Source organism: Heterodontus francisci, chromosome 6 (assembly GCF_036365525.1).
Source record: "Heterodontus francisci isolate sHetFra1 chromosome 6, sHetFra1.hap1, whole genome shotgun sequence".
Lineage (NCBI taxonomy): Eukaryota > Metazoa > Chordata > Chondrichthyes > Heterodontiformes > Heterodontidae > Heterodontus > Heterodontus francisci.
In genome coordinates, this window is record NC_090376.1 from 122,506,856 (window position 1) to 122,530,108 (window position 23,253).

At 44.9% G+C, this 23,253-nt stretch overlaps 1 protein-coding gene across 2 annotated transcripts in view; it reads left to right on the forward strand.

Moving 5' to 3' along the window:
- LOC137371522 (solute carrier family 15 member 1-like) overlaps positions 1 to 23,253 on the forward strand; it is a 52,607-nt gene that overhangs the window by 9,221 nt on the left and 20,133 nt on the right. For both annotated transcript variants that reach the window (XM_068034250.1, XM_068034251.1), the window contains exons 6-14: positions 1,344 to 1,443; positions 2,492 to 2,582; positions 4,518 to 4,598; positions 5,368 to 5,450; positions 12,091 to 12,177; positions 13,162 to 13,251; positions 21,763 to 21,807; positions 22,581 to 22,613; positions 22,724 to 22,812. In XM_068034250.1, the coding sequence (XP_067890351.1) occupies positions 1,344 to 1,443; positions 2,492 to 2,582; positions 4,518 to 4,598; positions 5,368 to 5,450; positions 12,091 to 12,177; positions 13,162 to 13,251; positions 21,763 to 21,807; positions 22,581 to 22,613; positions 22,724 to 22,812 (699 nt within the window). The remainder of the gene's footprint in view (positions 1 to 1,343; positions 1,444 to 2,491; positions 2,583 to 4,517; positions 4,599 to 5,367; positions 5,451 to 12,090; positions 12,178 to 13,161; positions 13,252 to 21,762; positions 21,808 to 22,580; positions 22,614 to 22,723; positions 22,813 to 23,253) is intronic.

The following is a 23,253-nucleotide window of genomic DNA, read 5'->3' on the forward strand; positions in this document are numbered from 1 at the left end:
GAGAAGGTGCAACAAAGATTTGCAAGGATGATACCAGAACTGAGAGTTTATAATTATCGGGAAAGATTGAACTGGGTGGGGCTCTTTTCTCTAGAAAAGTGAAGGCTGAGGGATGACATATAAAATTATGAATGGATTTGATAAGGTAGAGAAAATGTTACCGCTGGAACTCGTTACCACAGGGTTGAGGTGAATACTATAGACATATTTAAGAGGAAGCTCCATAGGTACATGAGGGAGAAAGGAATAGAAGGATATGTCGATAGGATGAGATGAAGTAGGGTGGGAGTGGTTTGTGTGGAGCATAAACACCAGCATGGACCAATAGGGCCGAATGTCCAGTTTCTGTGCTATAAATTTGATGTAATTCTATGTAACAGTCCATATATTTTTGTTGTAATTTTATTCAAACCCCATTAACATGTCAGTTGTACCTGCCATATCTGGCAGTGTTTAGTTGCTGCCTTTACTAATTTCTTTGCCTTTCTTTGATAAATTAAAGCATAATTTTTAATATAATTTTCAGCATAGTTTATTGAAAGTGGAATTTCTTATCATTCACTTAAAGATTGGTGGTGAGTGTTTTAAAAAATAATGAATGCTTTGTATTTTAGTCAAAATCAATATTTATGGTGAATTAAGAATTGAGATTTGCCAATATTTATAAATATTGTAAGCAGAGTATTAAGAATGAAAGGCTTGAATTTATATCACGCCTTTCACAATCTCAGGATGTCCAAAGCACTTTACAGCCCTTTTTTCAAAAATATGCTTTATACATAAAATTTGTAGAAGCACATTACATAAGAGTTCAAGTTTCACATTACATAAAGTGCCATACAGATCAGTTTCTTTCACTACAGTACATGAAGTGCCTCACTACACTTGCCATTACAGGTTATATTTACAGCCAATTAAGTATTTTTGACGTGCAGTCACTATTATAATGTCGGAAACAGCAGCCAATTTGTGTACAGCAAGATCCCATAAATTGCAATGTGATAATGACCAGATAATTTGATTGAGGGATGAATATTGGTCAGTACACTGGGGAGAACTCCACTGCTCTTCTTCCAAATAGTGTCATGGGATCTTTGACACCCACCTGAGAGGGCGGACAGGACCTCGATTTAGCATTTCATCTGAAGGACGGCTCCTCCAGCCAGTGCTGCATTCCCTCAGTACTGCACCGGAAGTGTCAGCCTAGATTATGCACTCAAGCCTCTGGAGCCCACAACCTTCTGACTCAAGAAGCAAGTGTGCTACCAACTGAGCCACGGCCAGATGTACTGAATTCTGCCTAAGTTTGTCGATTATAAGCGTGCTGTCTTTGTTTCCTCCAGAGCTTTGGCGATGCTCGGTCTGATTCTTATTGCTTTTGGGACAGGAGGCATCAAACCTTGTGTATCAGCATTTGGCGGTGACCAGTTTGAAGAACACCAGGTAAGCACAAATATTACATTTTAAATGAATTTTTAGCAGCCGCAAAAAAGTGCTAAAAAAGAATTTTTCTGGAATAGTTATGTAAAAGCATTATTGATGTCTGTTCATTCCAGGACACATTGGCCCAGATTTTGCTAGAGTGGGTCATCTCAGGAGTGCCCTTTTAGATACACTTGTTCCTGTACCCTTCAGCTCAAAAATTGCTTGCTCTGTAACTTTTTAGAAGTGTGAGGTGATAACGTGCAGTAAGGAAAATTGGGAATCCGGGATCTCAGTGAATAACGGGATCAACAGTCTGTCTCCTTAACCAATGAGATTGAAGGACTGAGAAAGAAATAGAGAAACGACAGAGAAGGAAATTGAGTGAAATAGAGTCAAATCAGGTAGAGAAAATGAAGTAAAGTGAGGGAAAGAAAGATTGGATTGAGAGAGAAAAAAAAGAGACAGAAAGGAAAAGTAAGAAAACATTTTCAAATCTTAACATTTTTAATGTAACAAATTGCTAAGAGCTACTTCTTTCCTGTAAGAATGAGATGGCACAGTTTCAACTGCTCCCTTTCTGGGCCAGAGAGGTTGAGTGATATTGCAGGAACAGAAATCGCATCTTTAAAAGGGTCCTTACACTGTTAAATACCAGCCCTAACTTTCTGCAGTGAGTCTAATGGATAATCAATGTGCAAATGCAGCAATTTCTTCAAACTCACAGGGAGGTTGAGGATGGGCTGCCATTTCCGAGAAGCTAATGGTGGAGTGAAGTAAATCATCCTGCAACTTGTGGCGATTCACAACTCATGGGGAATGTCTTCCTCACCACAATTTTCTGGAGAATTTACGCATCTATAACAGCAAGCACTATTAAACTGACTGTTACTTTGGCAGCAAAAGCTGGGCCAGTAAGTGACAACAGGAGATGTGTCAATTCCCTCGTGTTACAGACTGAACATTAATTTCTGTATCTTGAAATATCTCGCAGTACCTTTGGTTTTGGCTGCTATTGAGTCAATTTTTTGGCTGCTGTTGAAGTCAATTTTCTCTTCTCTCTCCTAAGGAAAAACAAAGGGGCAAGTTCTTCTCAATTTTTTATTTATCAATCAATGCTGGAAGTCTCATTTCCACTCTTATTACTCCCATCCTGAGAGGTAAGCAATAGTTGTCTTCCCTTGGTGAATCAAGTATTAAAGTCAAATCATACATTGGAAGATGGTTGTTGGAAAAGCAAAAAAAAAAGAAAATCTTTGTTGATAGTTATTTTAATTGAAAATTGAGGTTAATCTTAAATAATCTGTACACTTAATTTGTCATTTTCTACGTATAATTATTTTATTTGTGCATTAGTCATGTTACCGAGCACTTATAGCCAACAGGGTTATCAGATCACAGCTCAATGTTGACTTTGGAACACAGGAATAGAAGGAGTCAATTCAACCCTGAGAGCCTGTTTCGCTATTCAGTTAGATTATGGCTGATTTGTATCTTAACTTTATTTAACTGCCTTGGTTCCCTAACCCTACATACCCTTACCCAACAAAAATCTATCAATCATCATTCTGAAATTTTCAATTGACCCTCAGCCTCAAAAGCTTTTTGAGGGAGAGAGTTCCAGATTTCCATTCCCCTTTGTGTGAGGAATGTCCTAGTCCTAATTTTGTTATACTCCCTTGTTCTGGATTCATCCACCAGAGGAAATAGTTTCTCTCTATCTAGCCTATCAATTCCCCGAATCATCTTGAATACCTTAATTCGATCACCCCTTAATCTTTTACATTCAAGAGAATGTAAGCCTCATCTGTGCAACCTGTCCTCATAATGTAACCCTTTTAGCCCCGGTAACATTCTGGCGAATCTGCACTGCACCCCCTCCACGGCCAATATCTCCTTCCTGAGGTGCGGTGCCCAGAACAGAGCGCACTTACACCAGATGGGGTCTCCTCCAAGCTCTATGCAGCTGTAACTTAACTCCCACCCCTTTGTATTCTAGAGCCCTTGAGAAACAGGCCAACATTCCATTAGATAGGAACATAGAAACATAGAACATTTACAGCACAGGAGGAGGCCATTCAGCCCATTGTGTCTGCACCGGCTGAGAGAGCTATCCAACCTAATCCCACTTTCCAGCTCTTGATCCATAGCCCTTTAGGTCATGGTACCTCAAGTACATATCCAAGTATTTTTTTAAAATGCACTGAGTGTTCTGCCTCTACCAACCTTTCAGGTAGCGAATTTCAGACCCCCACCACCCTCTGGGTGAAAAATTTCTGCTCAACTCCCCTCTGATTCTGTGACTCTGTAATCCTTCCACCAATTACTTCAAATCATGGCTCATGGCTATTGACCTCTCTGCTAAGGGAAATAGGTCCTTCCTAACCACTCTATCTCGGCCCCTCATAATTTTATACACCTCAATTAAATCTCCCCTCAGCCTCCTCTGTTCCAAAGAAAGCAACCCCAGCCTTTCCAGTCTTTCCTCATAAATAAAACTCTCCAGTCCTGGCAACATCCACCTGTACCTTCTCTAATGCGATCACATCCTTCCTGTAATATGGTGACCAGAACTGTACGCAGTACTCTAGCTGCGGTCTTACTCGTATTTTATACAGTTCAAGTGTAACCTCCCTGCTCTTATATTCTATGCCTTGGCTAATAAAGGAAAGTATCCCATATGCCTTCCTGACCACCTTATCTACCTGCCCTGCTCCTTTCAGGAATCTGTGGGCATGCATTCCATGGTCCCTCTGCTACTCTACACTTCTCAGCATCCAACCATATATCGTGTATTCTCTTCCCTTGCATTACCTCACACTTCTCCGGATTGAGTTCCATTTGCCACTGTTCTGCCCACCTGACCAGTGCAATGACATCTTTCTGCAGTCTACAGCTTTCTTCTTCACTATCAACCACATGGCCAATATTTGTATCATCTGCAAACTTCTTAATCATGCTCCCTACATTTAAGTCCTTAAGTCATGAGCATTTTAATTTTTTTTTCATCTGACCTTGACGAAACGGTCATGAAGTTAATGTAAGGTTGTTTTTGTGTGTTCAGGTCTAATCAGGCCATGTTTCACATATTTTAGGTCAATTGTGTGGTAAAGTTCCCCAGCCGTGTTACTCGCTAGCCTTTGGAGTACCAGCAGCCCTAATGGCAGCTGCTTTACGTAAGTCTTATAAACTTCTTTCTCAAGAAAAATTTAGGTAGATTGCTGCAACCTGTATCACTTTGAGATATAAGTATTAATTACAGGGTAAACTTTTAGCTCCTGCACTCCACGTTTTGAGGTTGGCGTGAAGTGGTTGGGGAGGTGGGTGGGGGAGAGTGGGGGGGGGAGCCTTTGCTCACTAGCGCCACCTAGAAGAAAATCATGGGTGCACAGCCAAAGATTTCCTTCTTATTAATTTCCATGAATGGAAAATCATATGTTGCCCAGACAACAGGGTTGCCAACCCTTCAGGATTGCCCTGAAGTCTCCAGGGATTACAGATTAATCTCCTGATCACTGCTGTGAGCAGAGCTGGGAGAAAAATCATTGGGGGCATTCAAAAAAGCCATTCTCTTTTTCATTTTCTTTGAACGCTTTCATTTAGAATCATAGAATGATTGAGTAAGGAGGAGGCTGTTCATCCCATTGTGTCTGTGCTGGCTCTTTGAAAGACCGATCCAATTTGTCCCACTGCCCCTTATTATAAAAAATATGATAAGCGGGGAAAAGGGCAGTTGGAAGTGGGGGGGAGGGGGGGATGGGGTCATATGATGAAACCTCCAGGGACATTCTGCACCAGAGTTGGCATCCCTACCATGCATGATTTCCCAAATGCATTCTTAGCAGCCAAGGTTCCATACTGGGAGCAACGAGCGATATATAAATTTAATCTTCTTCTGAGCAAAGCAATTATAATCCATTAGCCATATAATGTTGTGTGTTTCAGTTGTATTTATTGGAGGAAGTCCTTTGTATAAGAAGTCCACTCCCCAGGGGAATATTATGGTTAAAGTTTCCAAGTGCATTTGGGTAAGTAACAAAACTAAGCCTCAATGCTACAAGTTCAAGATCACACTAGAGCAGCACAGCTGAGAAAGATAATGGTGTTTACAGATCTCACTTCTCCCAAGTGTTGCGTTCATGGTGAAATTCTTTTTAAATTAATTCATGGGATGCGGGTGTCACTGGCAAGGTCAAAACTTATTGCCCATAACTGTGTGCCTTGCTAGGCCATTTCAGAGGGCAATTAAGAGACAACCACTTTGCTGTGGGACAGGAGTCACATATAGGTCAGACTGGGTAAGGACAACAGATTTTCTTCATTAAAGGGCATTAGTGAACCAGCTGTGTTATGACAATCTTAATATTTGTATGGCCACCCTTACTAACTAGTTTTTAAATCCCAAATTTATGAGTTAACTGAATTTAATTTCCACAGCTGCTATGGTGGGATTTGACCTCAAATCTACAGATCAGTAGACTAGGCCTTTGAATGACTAGTCCAGTAATATAACCACCATGCTATCATCGGCTTGGAAATTGCACCTCTACAAGTAGACTAACTCTCTTAGGAACCAAAATCTGGCTCTTTTACTCAGTGTTTGAGATAGTATGCCTAGGAATGACATATCGGCCTTTTTAATTGTGATAGCCATGTGATGACTTGCAATTTTGAAGAGAATGGTGGAGGGAGCAGCGGCAATCCACAATGGTGGAGTATCATGGCAAGGATTGACAATGACTTGGAAAGTCAATGTGGAGAGCTCACCACAGATAAAAGGAAAAAACTGAAAATGCTGGAAATAGCTCGCATATTAGTCAAAGGGAAAGACAAGTCTACCTTTGCATTTAAGGCTCATTGGTTTGGAATTGGGCATTAAAAGATATACAGACATCAGAAACAAACTGCTAACCTGAGTTACCCTCTGGCACCCGTACTTTGAACATAGAATTACCTGGAATTTTACAGCACAGAAACAGACCATTTGCCCAACTAGTCTATGCCAGTGTTTATGCTCCTCGTGATCCTCCTCCCACCCCTCTTCATCTAACCCTATCAGCATTCCTTTATCATTCATGTATTAATCTTGCTTCCCCTTAAATGCATCTATACTATTCACCTCAACCACTCCACGAGATAGCAAGTTCCACTTTCTCACCACTCTCTGGGTAAAGACGTTTCTCCTGAATTCCTTACTGAATTTATTAGTGGCTACCTTATATTAATGGCCCCTAGTTTTGCTCTCCTCCATAAGTGCAAATGTCTTCTATACGTCTATGCTATTGAACCCCTTCATAATTATAAAGTCTTCCAACAGGCCACCCCCTCAGCCTTCTCTTTTCTAGAGATAAAAGTTCCAATCTAGTCCCATAAACAGTGGTGAGCCATTTGTTCATTGTTGATCTGTCTGGAGATAAAACATTGTATTTCCATAAGGTCAGAGATACCTGTCTCACAGCTGACTGCGACCGCTGTACAGGAATGTCGTGACTATTGGGCTCCCTGGATATTGGACCCTATGTGGAAGTATAGCCACCATCAGAAGAGTTTGGAGTGATTCTACTGGTCATAGAGGTTTCCTTCATGTTGGTTTACATTTCCTCTATGCTGGATTGCAGTACAGACAACCTTAGGCCCACCAAGTGATCAAGCTTAGCAACCAGTCTCTTCTTTTTACTTCTGCTTTTCTCCTTCTTTTCTATTCTGCCTTCCTAGTTTGGCTCTCACTTTGATGCCAGACCAGATCTTCACACCTGCCATTCCCTCTGCTTGGACATTGAGTCGGGAATGCCTACAATTGAGGGTGATGCAATTGCTTGGTGTGTGTTCATATGCAGGTTACTCTCTAACTTGTGAAGGTGAAAGTAGCTCCATATCGATGCTGGTACTTGGTACAGTAGAGGTCAAAGTATAGTTAATTTCCAGTGTTGTGTGCCATGCAGTGGAGCTCTGCATCTTCCTTGGTCCAAGTGAAAGCGAAGGGTCATTGCCAATGTCCAACCAGCACATCCAATAGTGGCATAATTGCATAGGAATGTAAGACTTGCTAGTTAAAAATCAAAGCTCCATCTAGTTCACCTTCTAGCATCCTGGCAGTCATCTGATACAACAATAATGGAATTGTTGATTACGCTGATTTCAATCTCTATCAATTAGTATACAACAGACCCAGACATGGGCTGAGGAAATCCCAGTGGTGGAGAGCCTGCGAATAATTGAGGTGATTAGCATATATGTATTTAAGGGGAAGCTTGATAAATCATGAGGGAAAAAGGAATAGAAAGACTTAAATTTATATAGCGCCTTTCATGACCACAACCAATTAAGTACTTTAGAAGTGTAGTTACTATTGTAATGTAGGAAATATGGCAGTCAATTTGTGCACAGGAAGATCCCACAAACAGCAATAATGGCCAGATAATCTGTTTTTATGACATTGGTTGTAGGATAACTATTAGCCAGGACATCAGGGATAATTCCCCTGCCTCTTATTCAAAATAATGGCATGGGATCTTTTGCACTCAGCTGAGAGGGCAGACAGGGCCTCGGTTTTATATCTCATCCAAAAGACAGCACCTCTGTTACTGCAGCCCTCCTTCAGTACTGCACTGGATAGCCTAGGTTTATGATTTCATGTCTTTGGACTGAGGCTTGAACCCATAACCCCTCTGACTCAGAAACGGGTTCTACCCACTGAGCAACATCTGACACTAGCACCAGAAGGCTATGTTGGCAGCATAAGATGAAGAGAGGTGGGAGGAGGTTTGTGTGGAATATAAACACTAGCATAGATCAAATGGGCCAAATAGCCTGTTCTTTTGCTGTAAAATTCTATGTAATTCTGTGTTCAAAGTAGGGGTCTTCAGAGGTAGCACACTATAGTTCAAGTTCACAGTTTGCCCCTGATGTGAAGAAACCCTGACCATATAACTCTTCATCTCCAATCCCAGCACAGAAGGAAACTGGGATTGGTGGGAACATCATGTATATCACCCAATGCCTCACCGACACATACTGCCCAACCATATTCCCCTTCCTCCCATTAATAATATTACTTCGATAGAACATGGAACATTACAGCGCAGTACAGGCCCTTCGGCCCTCGATGTTGCGCCGACCTGTGAAACCATCTGACCTACACTATTCCATTTTCATCCATATGTCTATCCAATGACCACTTAAATGCCCTTAAAGTTGGCGAGTCTACTACTGTTGCAGGCAGGGCGTTCCACGCCCCTACTACTCTCTGAGTAAAGAAACTACCTCTGACATCTGTCCTATATCTATCACCCCTCAACTTAAAGCTATGTCCCCTCGTGTTTGCCATCACCATCCGAGGAAAAAGACTCTCACTATCCACCCTTTCTAACCCTCTGATTATCTTATATGTCTCTATTAAGTCACCTCTCCTCCTCCTTCTCTCTAACGAAAACAACCTCAAGTCCCTCAGCCTTTCCTCGTAAGACCTTCCCTCCATACCAGGCAACATCCTAGTAAATCTCCTCTGCACCCTTTCCAAAGCTTCCACATCTTTCCTATAATGCGGTGACCAGAACTGCACGCAATACTCCAGGTGCGGCCGCACCAGAGTTTTGTACAGCTGCAGCATGACCTCGTGGCTCCGAAACTCGATCCCCCTACACATCCCCCTAACACACCATATGCCTTCTTAACAGCCCTATTAACCTGGGTGGCAACTTTCAGGGATTTATGTACCTGGACACCAAGATCTCTCTGCTCATCTACACTACCAAGAATCTTCCCATTAGCCCAGTACTCTGCATTCCTGTTACTCCTTCCAAAGTGAATCACCTCACACTTTTCCACATTAAACTCCATTTGCCATCTCAGCCCAGCTCTGCAGCCTATCTATGTCCCTCTGTAACCTACAACATCCTTCGGCACTATCCACAACTCCACCGACCTTCGTGTCATCCGCAAATTTACTAAGCCACCCTTCTACACCCTCATCCAGGTCATTTATAAAAATGACAAACAGCAGTGGCCCCAAAACTGATCCTTGCGGTACACCACTAGTAACTAAACTCCAGGATGAACATTTGCCATCAACCACCACCCTCTGTCTTCTTTCAGCTAGCCAATTTCTGATCCAAAGCACTAAATCGCCTTCAATCCTTCCTTGATCCTATCCGCCAATGACTTCTCGTGTCCTCTCCTCGCTCTTCTTAGCTCTCCCTTTAGATCCTTCCTGGCTAGCTTGTAACTCTCAAGCGCCCTAACTGAGCCTTCACGTCTCATCCTAACACAAGCCTTCTTCTTCCTCTTGACAAGCGCTTCAACTTCTTTAGTAAACCACGGCTCTCTCGCTCGACAACTTCCTCCCTGCCTGACAGGTACATACTTATCAAGGACACGCAGTAGCTGCTCCTTGAATAAGCTCCACATTTCGATTGTGCCCATCCCCTGCAGTTTCCTTCCCCATCCTACGCATCCTAAATCTTGCCTAATCGCATCATAATTTCCTTTCCCCCAGCTATAATTCTTGCCCTGTGGTATATACCTGTCCCTGCCCATCGCTAAGGTAAACCTAACCGAATTGTGATCACTATCACCAAAGTGCTCACCTACATCTAAATCTAACACCTGGCCGGGTTCATTACCCAGTACCAAATCCAATGTGGCATCGCCCCTGGTTGGCCTGTCTACATACTGTGTCAGAAAACCCTCCTGCACACACTGGACAAAAACTGACCCATCTAAAGTACTCGAACTATAGTATTTCCAGTCAATATTTGGAAAGTTAAAGTCCCCCATAACAACTACCCTGTTACTCTCGCTCCTGTCGAGAATCATCTTCGCTATCCTTTCCTCTACATCTCTGGAACTATTCGGAGGTCTGTAGAAAACTCCTAACAGGGTGACCTCTCCTCTCCTGTTTCTAACCTCGGCCCATACTACCTCAGTAGACGAGTCCTCAAACGTCCTTTCTGCAGCCGTAATACTCTCCTTGATTAACAATGCCACACCCTCCCCTCTTTTACCATCTTCTCTGTTCTTACTGAAACATCTAAATCCCGGAACCTGCAACATCCATTCCTGTCCCTGCTCTACCCATGTCTCCGAAATGGCCACAACATCGAGATCCCAGGTACCAACCCATGCTGCAAGCTCACCCACCTTATTTCGGATGCTCCTGGCGTTGAAGTAGACACACTTTAAACCAAGTTCTTGCTTGCCAGTGCCCTCTTGCGTCCTTGTAACCTTATCCCTGACCTCACTACTCTCAACATCCTATACACTGGAACTACAATTTAGGTTCCCATCCCCCTGCTGAATTAGTTTAAACCTCCCCGAAGAGCACTAGCAAATCTCCCCCCCCAGGATATTGGTACCCCTCTGGTTCAGGTGAAGACCATCCTGTTTGTAGAGGTCCCGCCTACCCCAGAAAGAGCCCCAATTATCCAGGAAACCAAAACCCTCCCTCCTACACCATCCCTGCAGCCACGTGTTCAACTCCTCTCTCTCCCTATTCCTCGCTTCGCTAGCACGTGGCATGGGCAACAACCCAGAGATAACAACTCTGTTTGTTCTCGCTCTAAGCTTCCACCCTAGCTCCCTGAATTTCTGCCTTAAATCCCCATCTCTCTTCCTACCTATGTTGTTGGTGTCTATGTGGACCACGACTTGGGGCTGCTCCCCCTCCCCCTTAAGGATCCCAAAAACACGATCCGAGACATCACGAACCCTGGCACCTGGGAGGCAACACACCAACCGTGAGTCTCTCTCGTTCCCACAGAACCTCCTATCTGTTCCCCTAACTATGGAGTCCCCAATGACTAATGCTCTGCTCCTCTTCCCCCTTCCCTTCTGAGCAACAGGGACAGACTCTGTGACAGAGACCTGTACCCCATTGCTTACCCCTGGTAAGTCTTCCCCCCCAACAGTATCCAAAACGGTATACCTGTTGTTGAGGGAAACGGCCACAGGGGATCCCTGCACTGCCTGCTGGTTCCCTCTCCTTCCCCTGACGGTAACCCATCTACCTACTTCTTTTACCTGAGGTGTGACTACCTCCCTATAACTCCTCTCAATAACCCCCTCCGCCTCCCGAATGATCCGAAGTTCATCCAGCTCCAGCTCCCTAACGCGGTTCTCGAGGAGCTGGAGTTGGGTGCACTTCCCGCAGATGCAGTCAGCAGGGACACTCTTGGCGACCCTTACCTCCCACATTCTGCAGGAGGAACATTCAACTGCCTTAACCTCCATTCCGACTATTCTAAATTCCCAACAAATCTACTGAAAAACCAAAAAAAAAAGTCAAAACTTGTTAGCTTAGCAATCCGACGGACAGAACTTTTTTTTTGGTTAGAGGAGGAGGATGGGTGGGAGACACTACCCGAGTAGTGTTTCGGGTAAAGCAACCGCCCAAATATGTAACCTCACTTACCCAGCAGTCCCGCGTGCGGTCCGCCTATACACGAGAAATGGCTTCCAATTTCTTGGCGCGCTTTTCAAAGCTCTGCTCCCGCTGTTCTCTCTCTCTCTCTCTCTCTCTGTGACTTCCGATTTCTTGCCGCGCTTTTCAGATGTGAGTAAACTATTAATAAGTGCCAGATTTAATATTGTTAGCTTTTTTTGTGACATACTGTTATAATCCCATGCAGCAGCGTCAATAATATTTCAAAATTATTGTTTTCTTTTCAACAGTTTGCGCTCAGAAACAGATTCAGGCATCGCAGCAAGCAGTACCCCAAACGAGAACATTTTATGGACTGGGCTACAGAGGGATATGATGTGAGTTTGTAGATTGAGTGTTTCTTCCATAATAGTTTCTAATCATAGAATCAGGTGGCACAGAAAGAGACCATTCGGCCCATCGTGTCTGTGCCAGCTCTTTAAAAGAACTATCCAGTTAGTCCAACGGTTTTTCCCCATAGACCTGCAAAGATCCCCCCCCTCCAATTCTCCTTTGAGAGTTACTATTGAATCTGCTTTCACTGCCCTTTCAGGTAGCGCATTCCAAATCATAACAACTCACTGCGTTAAGAAATGTCTCATCTCCCTCTTTGCCAAATACCTTAAATCTGTGTCCTCTGATTACTGACCCTCCTGCCAGTAGAAACAGTTTCTCCGTATCTACTCCATGAAAACTCCTCATAATTTTGAACACCTCCATTAAATCTCCCCTTATACTTCTCTGCTCTAAAGAGAACAATCCCAGCTTCTCCAGTCTCGCCACATAACTGAAGTCCCTCATCCCTGGTACCATTTTCGTAAATCTCTGCATCCTCTCCAAGGCCCTGACATCCTTCCTAATCCAGAATTGGACACAATACTCCAGCTGAGGCTTAATGAATATGCATGTAAATGTTTTTACTGATTACATTCACAATTTAAAGTCAGAACCTCATATGGTATTGCTAGGGCTGTAATTTTTGTTCTGGTAAACTTGCAGGTGGTGGTAGTGGGAGGTGGGGTGTTGGAAATACTAGAGTGGTCATGGTACAAATGTCACGTAAGACGTGGTTAAAATCAATGATGGTCATGTTTTGCAGGCTGTTCTCGCTGGTTAAACTGGAGTCTTGCACTCGAAATTAATGGGTTTAGCTTGTTCTTAAAGGCTGAGCGCAGCATTGGCTGTTGCTTATGGTTACAAGATAGATGTCACCAAGTCTGATGGGCAACAGCCAATTCGTATGACATCTCAGGAAATATAGGAACACATAGGATCCAATTTGCCTTGATCTCACTACTTGTTCTCTTTATCAACTGGTTTAGGAACGTTTGATTGCTCAGGTCAAGATGGTGCTGAAAGTGCTCTTTCTGTATCTCCCACTCCCTATGTTTTGGGCTTTATTTGACCAACAGGTAAGATACAAGCATCTCCTACTTTAGGTTGCCTATGAAATGAAGTATCATGATCAATTAATGAAAAACATACTGAAGCAAAGATTATCTGTTTCATTATTTATTTTCCTTGCCAATTTTCTTCCCCTCAATCCTGAAGTTGTGAACTCTTTGCTGTGGAATGGGTCTAGGACAAAGGTCACCCTTGATTACCGGCACAATGCAGAAAAGATGCCTCTGTTCCAAAGATCAGTCTTAGAAGATGTTCATCCTAACTCGTATCAAGTCCCGTTCACTCATCACCCCTGTCCTTGCTGACCTACATTGGATCCTCGTCCAGCCACGCCTGAAATTCTAAATTCTCTTTCTTGTTTTCAAATCCCTCCATGACTTTGCTCCTCTGTAATCTTCTCCAGTTCTACAATCCTTGGAGATCTCTGCACTCATCTAATTCTGGCCTCTTGCGCATCCCCAATTTTCATCACTCCACCATTGGGGGCCATGCATTAAGCTGCCTAGGCCCCTCCCTAAACTTCGCCACCTCGCTCTCCTCCTTTAGGATGCTCCTTTAAACTTACCTCTTCGATCAAGGCTTTGGTTACCTCTCTTAATATCTCCTTATGTGGCTTGGTTTCAAATTTTGTTTGATAGTTGCTCCTGTGAAGCACCTTGGGATGTTTTACAACATTGAAGGCGCTATATTAATGCTAGTTGTTAGTGCTATATTGAATTGAAGATAACATGGTGTGAGAAGTGGAAAAGGAGAAAATACCAGGATGTTCATGACCATTCTTGGAGAATCACTCCACACAAACTCTCCAGTGTAGCAACTCACCCAGCTGCCCTGTGAGGTATCAATCATGACCAAGAGGATCAGCAGTAAGCTGGGCCCCTACCTCTCTCCCCAAGCCAAACCAACCCCCAAATCTCAGGGCCCCTTACCTCTCTCCCCAAGCAAAACCAATCCCAAATCTCAGGGCCCCTTATCTCTCTCCCCAAGCAAAACCAATCCCAAATCTCAGAGCCCCTTATCTCTCTCCCCAAGCAAAACCAATCCCAAATCTCAGGGCCCCTTATCTCTCTCCCCAAGCAAAACCAATCCCAAATCTCAGGGCCCCTTATCTCTCTCCTCAAGCAAAACCAATCCCAAATCTCAGGGCCCCTTACCTCTCTCCTCAAGCAAAACCAACCCCCAAAGCTCAGGGCCAAACAAGTTTTCTCAAACCTCAGTGAAAGATACCTACCCTGGTAACATGTTTCTCCTGCAGGACAAGGGACAAATGTAGATAAAAGCAAAATACTGCGGATGCTGAAAATCTGAAATAAAAACAAGAAATGCTGGAATCACTCAGCAGGTCTGGCAGCATCTGTGGAAAGAGAAGCAGAGTTAACGTTTCGGGTCAGTGACCCTTCTTCGGAACTGACAAATATTAGAAAAGTCACAGATTATAAGCAAGTGAGGTGGGGGTGGGGCAAGAGATAACAAAGGAGAAGGTGCAGATTGGACCAGGCCACATAGCTGACCAAAAGGTCACGGAGCAAAGGCAAACAATATGTTAATGGTGTGTTGAAAGACAAAGCATTAGTACAGATTAGGTGTAAATACACTTTTCTAATATTTGTCAGTTCCGAAGAAGGGTCACTGACCCGAAACGTTAACTCTGCTTCTCTTTCCACAGATGCTGCCAGACCTGCGGACAAATGTAGATAATGTGGGAAGCCAATGGCTAGGGGAAAATGTACCCAAAGCTTCTGAATAGTCTCGACTGATGAAATTTAAACTGAAAGGTAATCTACGGGTAATGTAACAGTATTTCCCATTCTGCATTGAAATAGAAGGTCAGATTCAGCCATCCTGAGCACCTAGTGAGGAGCGAAGTTGGATTTTTGTTAGGCAAGGTTGTTAAGGGATATGGAACTGAATAGATTAGATTAGATTAGATTAGAGATACAGCACTGAAACAGGCCCTTCGGCCCACCGAGTCGAGTTGAGATACAGCTCAGCCATGAACTAACTGAATGGTGGAACAGGCTCGAGGGGCTGAATGGTCTCCTCCTGTTCTATGTTTATATGTGCCATACAGAGGGCTGGATTTACCCAGCTCCCTGAGGGCAGGCTGGGAGGCGGATGGTGGGGGGGTGCGGAGTGTTCCTGCTAAATGGTGAGGGAAGGGAGGGATGGAGTGCCTATCATCTTCCCATTGCTATGCCATATTACCAGTGGTGGGCAAGGTGGAGGTTGACCCTCCCACCCAGAGGCCAATTAAGCTATTTAAGTGGCCATTTAAGGGCTTCTTCCCGCCACTGCTGGCATTTAAGAGCTGGGGGTGAGCCCTCCACTTCCGGGTAAGCCCAGGCAGCCTCCCTACAGGCTCTGGGCGGAGTGAAAACATTGCCAGGGCGTGTAAATTGCAGCTATGAGGAAAGATTAGATAGGCTAGGGTTGTTTTTGTTAGAACAGACGAGGTTGAGGGGTGACTTAATTGAGGTGGACAAAATTATGAGGGGCCAAGATAGAGTAGACAGGAAGGACCTGTTTCCCCTAGCGGAGAGGTCAATTACTGGGGGCACAGATTTAAGGTGATTGGTAGAAGGATTAGAGGGGACATGAGCAAAAACTTTTTCACCCAGAGGGTGGTGGGTGTCTGGAATTCACTGCCAGGAACGGTGGTGGAGGCAGAAACCCTCAATTCATTTAAAAGGTACCTGGACATGCACCTGAAGTACTGTAACTGGCAAGGTGCTGGAAGGTGGGATTAGATTGGGCAGCAAGTTTTTTCGACCGGCGCAGACCAGCCTCCTTCTAAGCCGTAATTATTCGATGGTTCTATGGGTGCCCTCCTATTCGGGCACTCTGTTGCTCCGGAGGGACCCTCTGGTGACAATGGCCATCTGCACGGCAACCCACTCCCCCCCACCCCTGCCCTCACCAAGCCCCCTCGCCAGAGCCTGCCTGACTGGCCCTGGTGCCCACATACTCCACTTATCTGGTTGGGGGGACAGCCTGCTTCCATGGCTCTTCCAGATGCAGTCCCAGCAGTGGACACTGCTCCCAGTGGCGCCACTGAGACTGCTGAGCTGCCAGCCGTCCGATTAGCTGGCAGCTTCTGGGGGTGGGCATCAATCCCTTAAAGGGACGGCAGCCCTGACAGCAACCACTTAGTTGCCGGGCAGCCAAAAAATGCTTTTGAGGGTCCCACAAACAGCCAAGGCGGGGTTGTCCCTGGCTTTTGGGCCCATTATCGGATATGTGGTCCAGAGAACCAGCACCACAGTGTTGTAGCCCTATTTCCAACCCAGTTACTGTCCTTTATTTAAATTCATTCATGGGATATGGGCATCGCTGGCCAGGCCAGCATTTATTGCCCATCCCTAATTGCCCTTGAGAAGGTGGTGGTGAGCTGTCTTCTTGAATCTCTGCAGTCCATGAGAGGTAGGTACACCCACAGTGCTGTTAGGAAGGGAGTTCCAGGATTTTGACCCAGCGACAGTGAAGGAATGGCGATATAATTCCAAGTCAGCCTGGTGTGTGACTTGGAGGGCATCTTGCAGGTGGTGGTGTTCCCATGCATTTTCTACCCTTGTCCTTCTAGTTGGTAGAGGTTGTGGGTTTGGAAGGTGCTGTCTAAGGAGCCTTGGTGCATTGCTGCAGTGCATGTTGTAGATGGTGCACACTGCTGCCACTGTGCGTTGGTGGTGCAGGGAGTGAATGTTTGTGGATGGGGTGCCAATCAAGTGGGCTGCTTTGTCCTGGATGGTGTCAAGCTTCTTGAGTGTTGTTGGAGCTGCGCCCATCCAGGCAAGTGGAGAGTATTCCATCACACTCCTGACTTGTGCCTTGTAGATGGTGGACAGGCTTTGGGGAGTTAGGAGGTGAGTTACTCGCTGCAGAATTCCTAGCCTCTGACCTGCTCTTGTAGCCACTGTATTTATATAGCTACTCCAGTTCAGTTTCTGGTCAGTGGTAGCCCCTAGGATGTTGATAGTGGGGGATTCAGCGATGGTAATGCCTTTGATTGTCAAGGGGAGATGGTTAGATTCTCTCTTGTTGGAGATGGTCATTGCCTGGCACTTGTGTGGCACAAATGTAACTTGCCACTTATCAGCCCAAGCCTGGATAATGTCCAGGTCTTGCTGCATTTCTACACGGACTTCTTCAGTATCTGAAGAGTTGCGAATGGTGCTGAACATTGTGCAATCACCAACGAACATCCCCACGTCTGACCTTATGATTGAAGGAAGGTCATTGATGAAGCAGCTGAAGATGGTTGGGCCTAGGACACTACCCTGAGGAACTCCTGCCCTGATGTCCTGGAGCTCAGATGATTGACCTCAAACAACCACAACCATTTTCCTTTCCGCTAGGTATGACTCCAACCAGCGGAGAGTTTTCCCCGATTCCCATTGACCTCAGTTTTGCTAGGGCTCCTTGATGCCATACTCGGTCAAATGCTGCCTTGATGTCAAGGGCAGTCACTCTCACTTCACCTCTTGCGTTCAGCTCTTTTGTCCATGTTTGAACCTGTAATGAGGTCAGGAGCTAAGTGGCCCTGGCAGAACCCAAATTGAGCGTCACAGAGCAGGTTATTGCTAAGCAAGTGCCACTTGATGGCACTGTTGATGACACCTTCCATCACTTTACAGATGATTGAGAGTAGGCTGATGGAGCGGTAATTGGCCAGTTTGGACTTGTCCTGCTTTTTGTGTACAGGACATATCTGGGCAATTTTCCACATTGCAGGGTAGATGCCAGTGTTGTAGCTGTACTGGAACAGCTTGGCTAGGGGTGTGGCAAGTTCTGGAGCACAGGTCTTCAGTACCATTGCCGGAATATTGTCAGGGCCCATAGCCTTTGCAGTATCCTGTGCCTTCAGTCGTTTCTTGATATCACGTGGAGTGAATTGAATTGGCTGAAGTCTGGTATGCGTGATGCTAGGGACTTCAGGAGGAGGCCGAGATGGATCATCAACTCGCCACTTCTGGCTGAAGATTGTTGCAAATGCTTCAGCCTTATCTTTTGCACTGATGTGCTGGGCTCCCCCATCATTAAGGATGGGGATATTTGTGGAGCCACCTCCTCCAGTTAGTTGTTTAATTGTCCACCACCATTCACGCTGGATGTGGCAGGACTGCAGAGCTTAGATCTGATCTGTTGGTTATGGGATCGCTTAGCTCAGCTCTGTCTATTGCATGCTGCTTACGCAGTTAGTCCTGTGTTGTAGCTTCACCAGGTTGACACCTCATTTTGAGGTATGCCTGGTGCTGCTCCTGGCATGCCCTCCTGATTGAACCAGGGTTGGTTTCCTGCTTGATGGTAATGGTAGAGTGGGGGATATGCCGGGCCATGAGGTTACAGATTGTGGTTGAGTACAATTCTGCTGCTGTTGGCTCACAGCACCTCATGGATGCCCGGTTTTGCATTGCTAGATCTGTTCTAAATCTATCCCATTTAGCATGGTGATAGTGCCACACAACACGATGGAGGGTATCCTCAATGTGAAGGTGGGATTTTGTTTCCACAAGGACTGTGCGGTGGTCACTCCTACCAATACTGTCATGGACAGATGCATCTGCGGCAGACACATTGGTGAGGACGAGGCCAAGTATGTTTTTCCCTCACCATCTGCCGCATACCCAGTCTAGCAGCTATGTCCTTTAGGACTCAGCCAGCAGTGGTGCTACCAAGCCACTCTTGGTGATGGACAGTGAAGTCCCCCCACCCAGGGTACATTCTGTGCCCTTGCCACCCTCAGTGCTTCCTCCAAGTGGTGTTCAACGTGGAGGAGTACTGACTCCTCAGCTGAGGGTGGGCAGTAGGTGGTAATCAGCAGGTGGTTTCCTTGCCCATGTTTGACCTGATGCCATGAGACTTCATGGCATCCAGAGTCGATGTTGAGGAATCCCAGGGCAACTCCCTCTCGCCTATGTCGCCACCTCTGCTGGGTCTACCCTGCCAGTGGGACAGGACATACCCAGGGATGGTGATGGCAGTGTCCGGGACATTGTCTGTCAGGTATGATTCCGTGAGTATGACTACATCAGGCTGTTGCTTGACTAGTCTGTGGGTCAGCTCTCCCAACTTTGGTATGAAGCCCCCAGATGTTAGTAAGAAGAACATTGCAGGGTTAACAGGGCTGGGTTTGCCATTGTCATTTTCGGTGCCTAGGTCGATCTGTCCAGTTTCATTCTTTTTTTATTGACTTTGTAGCTGTTAGATACAACTGATGTGGCTTGCTAGGCCATTTCAGAGAGCATGTAAGAGTCAACCACATTACTGTGGGTCTGGAGTCACATGTAGGCCAGACCAGGTAAGGACAGCAGATTTCCTTCCCTAAAGGGCAGTAATGAACCAGATAGGCTTTTACATCATGGCCATCCAGATTTATTAATTGAATTCAACTTCCACCTTCTGCTGTAGTGGGATTTGAACCCATGTCCCCAGAGCAATACCCTGGGTATCTGGGTTACTAGTCCAGTGACAATACCACTACACCACTGCCTCCTCCTTCCTGCTGGAATCACAAGGATGCTGAATTTACCCAATAAGATGGTCACTCGAGTTTTAGAGTCATAGAGAGATACAGCACTGAAACAGGCCCTTCAGCCCATCGAGTCTGTGCTGACCAAAAACCACCCATTTATACTAATCCTACATTAATCCCATATTGCCTACCATGTCCCCACCATTCTCCTACCACCTACCTACACTAGGGGCAATTTACAATGGTCAATTTACCTATCAACCTGCAAATCTTTGGCTGTGGGAGGAAACCGGAGCACTCGGTAGAAACCCACACAGTCATAGGGAGAACTTGCAAACTCCGCACAGGCAGTACCCAGAACCAAACCCGGGCCACTGGAGCTGTGAGGCTGCAGTGCTAACCACTGCGCAAATGTGCTGCCCACAGTGATATTTGATTGACATTTTCACAAAGCACAGCCTGATTAGTAAGTAAGCACGACACTCCAGAAGATTGAGGGATACAAGAGGAGCTACTTTTTAGCAATTAAGAAAACTTACAGCACAGAAACAGGCCATTCACTTTAACTGGTCTATGCTGGGGTTTAGGCCCCACCTGAGCCTCCTCCCGCCTTACTTCATCTCACCCTATCAAAATATCCTTCTATTGCTTTCTCCCTCATGTGCTTCCCCTTAAATGAATCTGTGCAATTGCCTCAACTATTCCATGTGGCACCGAGTTTCACATTCTAACTAATCTCTGGGTAAAGAAGTTTCTCCTAAATTCCCTATTGGACTTGTTAGTGACTATCTTACATTTATAGCCCCTATTTTTGGACTCCCCCTCAAGTGGAAACATCAACTGTGCTTGTGCTACAATTTTGTCTCATCATGTCTTGTATGCATTAGCATGTACAGAGTGCGTGACAGTCTATCTCAGAGATCAAGAAGCAAGCCACCCTCTTGATTAATTTGATGTCTGTTTCTGAATAATCTTTTATTATACCTTGGCATGAACATGAAATTGAAACATGGGTTGGGTGTTTTTATTGCGCTGTCTATTTTGCAGTGTAGGCACTTCAGACCTGCTGCCAAAGTCTTGCATTTATATAATGTATTTTACAACCTCAGGACACCCCAAAGTGCTTTACAACCAGTGACGTATTTTTGACATGTAATCATTGGAAGCAGCTCTGAGAAGGTTTACTAGACTAATACCTGAAATGAGCGGGTTGTCTTATGAGGAAAGGTTGGACAGGCTAGGCTTGTATCCATTGGAGTTTAGAAGAGTAAGAGGTGATTTGATTGAAATATATAAGATTCTGATGAGTCTTGACAGGGTGGATGTGGAAAGGATGTTTCCTCTTGTGGGAGAATCTAGAACTAGGGGTCACTGTTTAAAAAATAAGGAGTCACCCATTTAAGACAGAGATGAGGAGAATTTTTTTCTCTGAGGGTCATGAGTCTTTGGAATTCTCTTCCTCAAAAGGCGGTGGAAGCAGAGTCTTTGAATATTTTTTAAGGCAGAAGTAGATAGATTCTTGATAAGCAAGGGGGTGAAAGGTTACTGGGAGCAGACGGGAATGTGGAGTTGAGGTTACGATCAGATGAGGCATGATCTTGTTGAATGGCAGAGCAGGCTCAAGGGGCCGAGTGGCCTACTCCTGCTCCTAGTTCATATGTTTGTATGTTCGTATGACTGTTGTAATGTAGGAATGGCGGCAGCCAATTTGCGCACAGCAAGCTCCCACAAATAGCAATGAGATCATGGCCAGATACACTGTTTTAGTGATGTTGGTTGAGAGATAAATATTGGCCAGGACAACTGGGGAGATCATCCCTGCTCTTCTTCAAATGGGATCTTTTAGGCCCACCTGAGAGGGCAGACAGGGCCTCGCTTTAACGTCTCATCCAAAAGACAGCACCACCGGCAGTGCTGCATTCCCTCAGTACTGCACTGGGAGTGGCAGCCTAGATTTTGTGTTGAAGTCTCTGTGTGCAATGCAGCTAATTCATTTACATTGTTTGTAGTTAAGTAGTGCAAGCTCTCACAATTGTGGATTTTCTTACAGGGTTCCAGGTGGACCTTTCAAGCTGCCAGAATGGATGGAAAATTTGTAAGAATATTAATAATCACTTTAATATTATGCATTTTACAACATTCAATACACTTTTATCGGTTGATTGGTTGGCATCCTTCCATCTACAAATGATGATGGACACACAGCAAACAATCCATTTAGGTGGGGTGTCTTCTCTTGGTGCACCTTTGCTGATGGTTGTGAAGGTCAATCCCTGAGAGGCAGGTTCTGCCACAAGTGCTGCACATGAAGCTGCCAAGTGATGCTGTAAGTTGTTGTTTTTGATGTTTGTGCCTGTTGCCAAGCTGCTGTAGCAATTGGTCATTGTGGTAGTGCACACAGTCCACAGGATGTGTCACCATTTCCCTCTTTCGGTAGCTAGTGACTCCTAAGTGGAATAGTTGACATTTAGGGCCTTCATATCACACTTGCAAGCATCCTTGATGCGGAGCTTTGGGTACCACTGGTTTTCTAGCCCTGCCTACCTCACCATACAGAAGGTCCTTGGATATGCGACCATCTTCCATTCTGCAGATGTGTCCGATCCACCGAAGCCGCCTCTGTTTGATTAGTGCCAAAACACTTGGGAGCTCTGCCTTTGAAAGGACTGCCGCATTTGTGATTTTGTCCTGCCAGGATATACCAAAATGCGCCACAGACAGCGAAGATGGAAATTATTGAGCTTTTTTTCCTGGTAGCTGTAAGTCGCCCATGTTTCACAGTCATATAGCAAGGTGTTGAGAACACGGGCCTTATAAACCATGAGCTTTTATTGGAGTGATACTTATTAAATATTTCCTTTTCTTTAGGGATCCATTGATATCCAACCTGATCAGATGCAGGTATGCAATTAAGGTTTGAATATATAATTTCTCATGATAAGCTTTGTGTACAGTAGTTTGTTCTCTTGATGCACAATATGATTGAAATTGTTCTTCTGATTTTTGCACAGACAGTCAACCCAATCCTGATTCTGATCTTGGTTCCATTTGTGGATGTTATTGTTTATCCCTTAATTGCTAAGTGCAAATTAAACTTTACGTAAGTATAACAATCTGGCAAACTAATAGTTTAAATACTGCTTTCAGAATTCTGGGATAGCTGGTTGGCGTTGTGGCAGAGTGGAATATTCCAGCATGGTGTAGTACACGGGATTGAACTAAACTGCCCACTGCAGATCCTGAATATCCTGTGGACAAATAAATATTCCTCAAGCTCCAACATGGAGCTTGGATAAGAGTATTTATCTCCTGCCCACAATCTTTGGAGATTCCTGCATTCCTCCAGTTCTGGCCTTTTGTGCATCTTCTATTTACTTCACCCCACAATTGGAGACTGTGGCTCCAGCTATCTGGATCATTCTGGTTTTCAAATCCCTCCATGGCCTCATCTCTCCCTATCTCTGTAACCTCATCCAGTACTAGAACCCTCAGATCTCTATGCACCTCCAATTCTAGCCTCTTGACCATCTGTTATGACCAG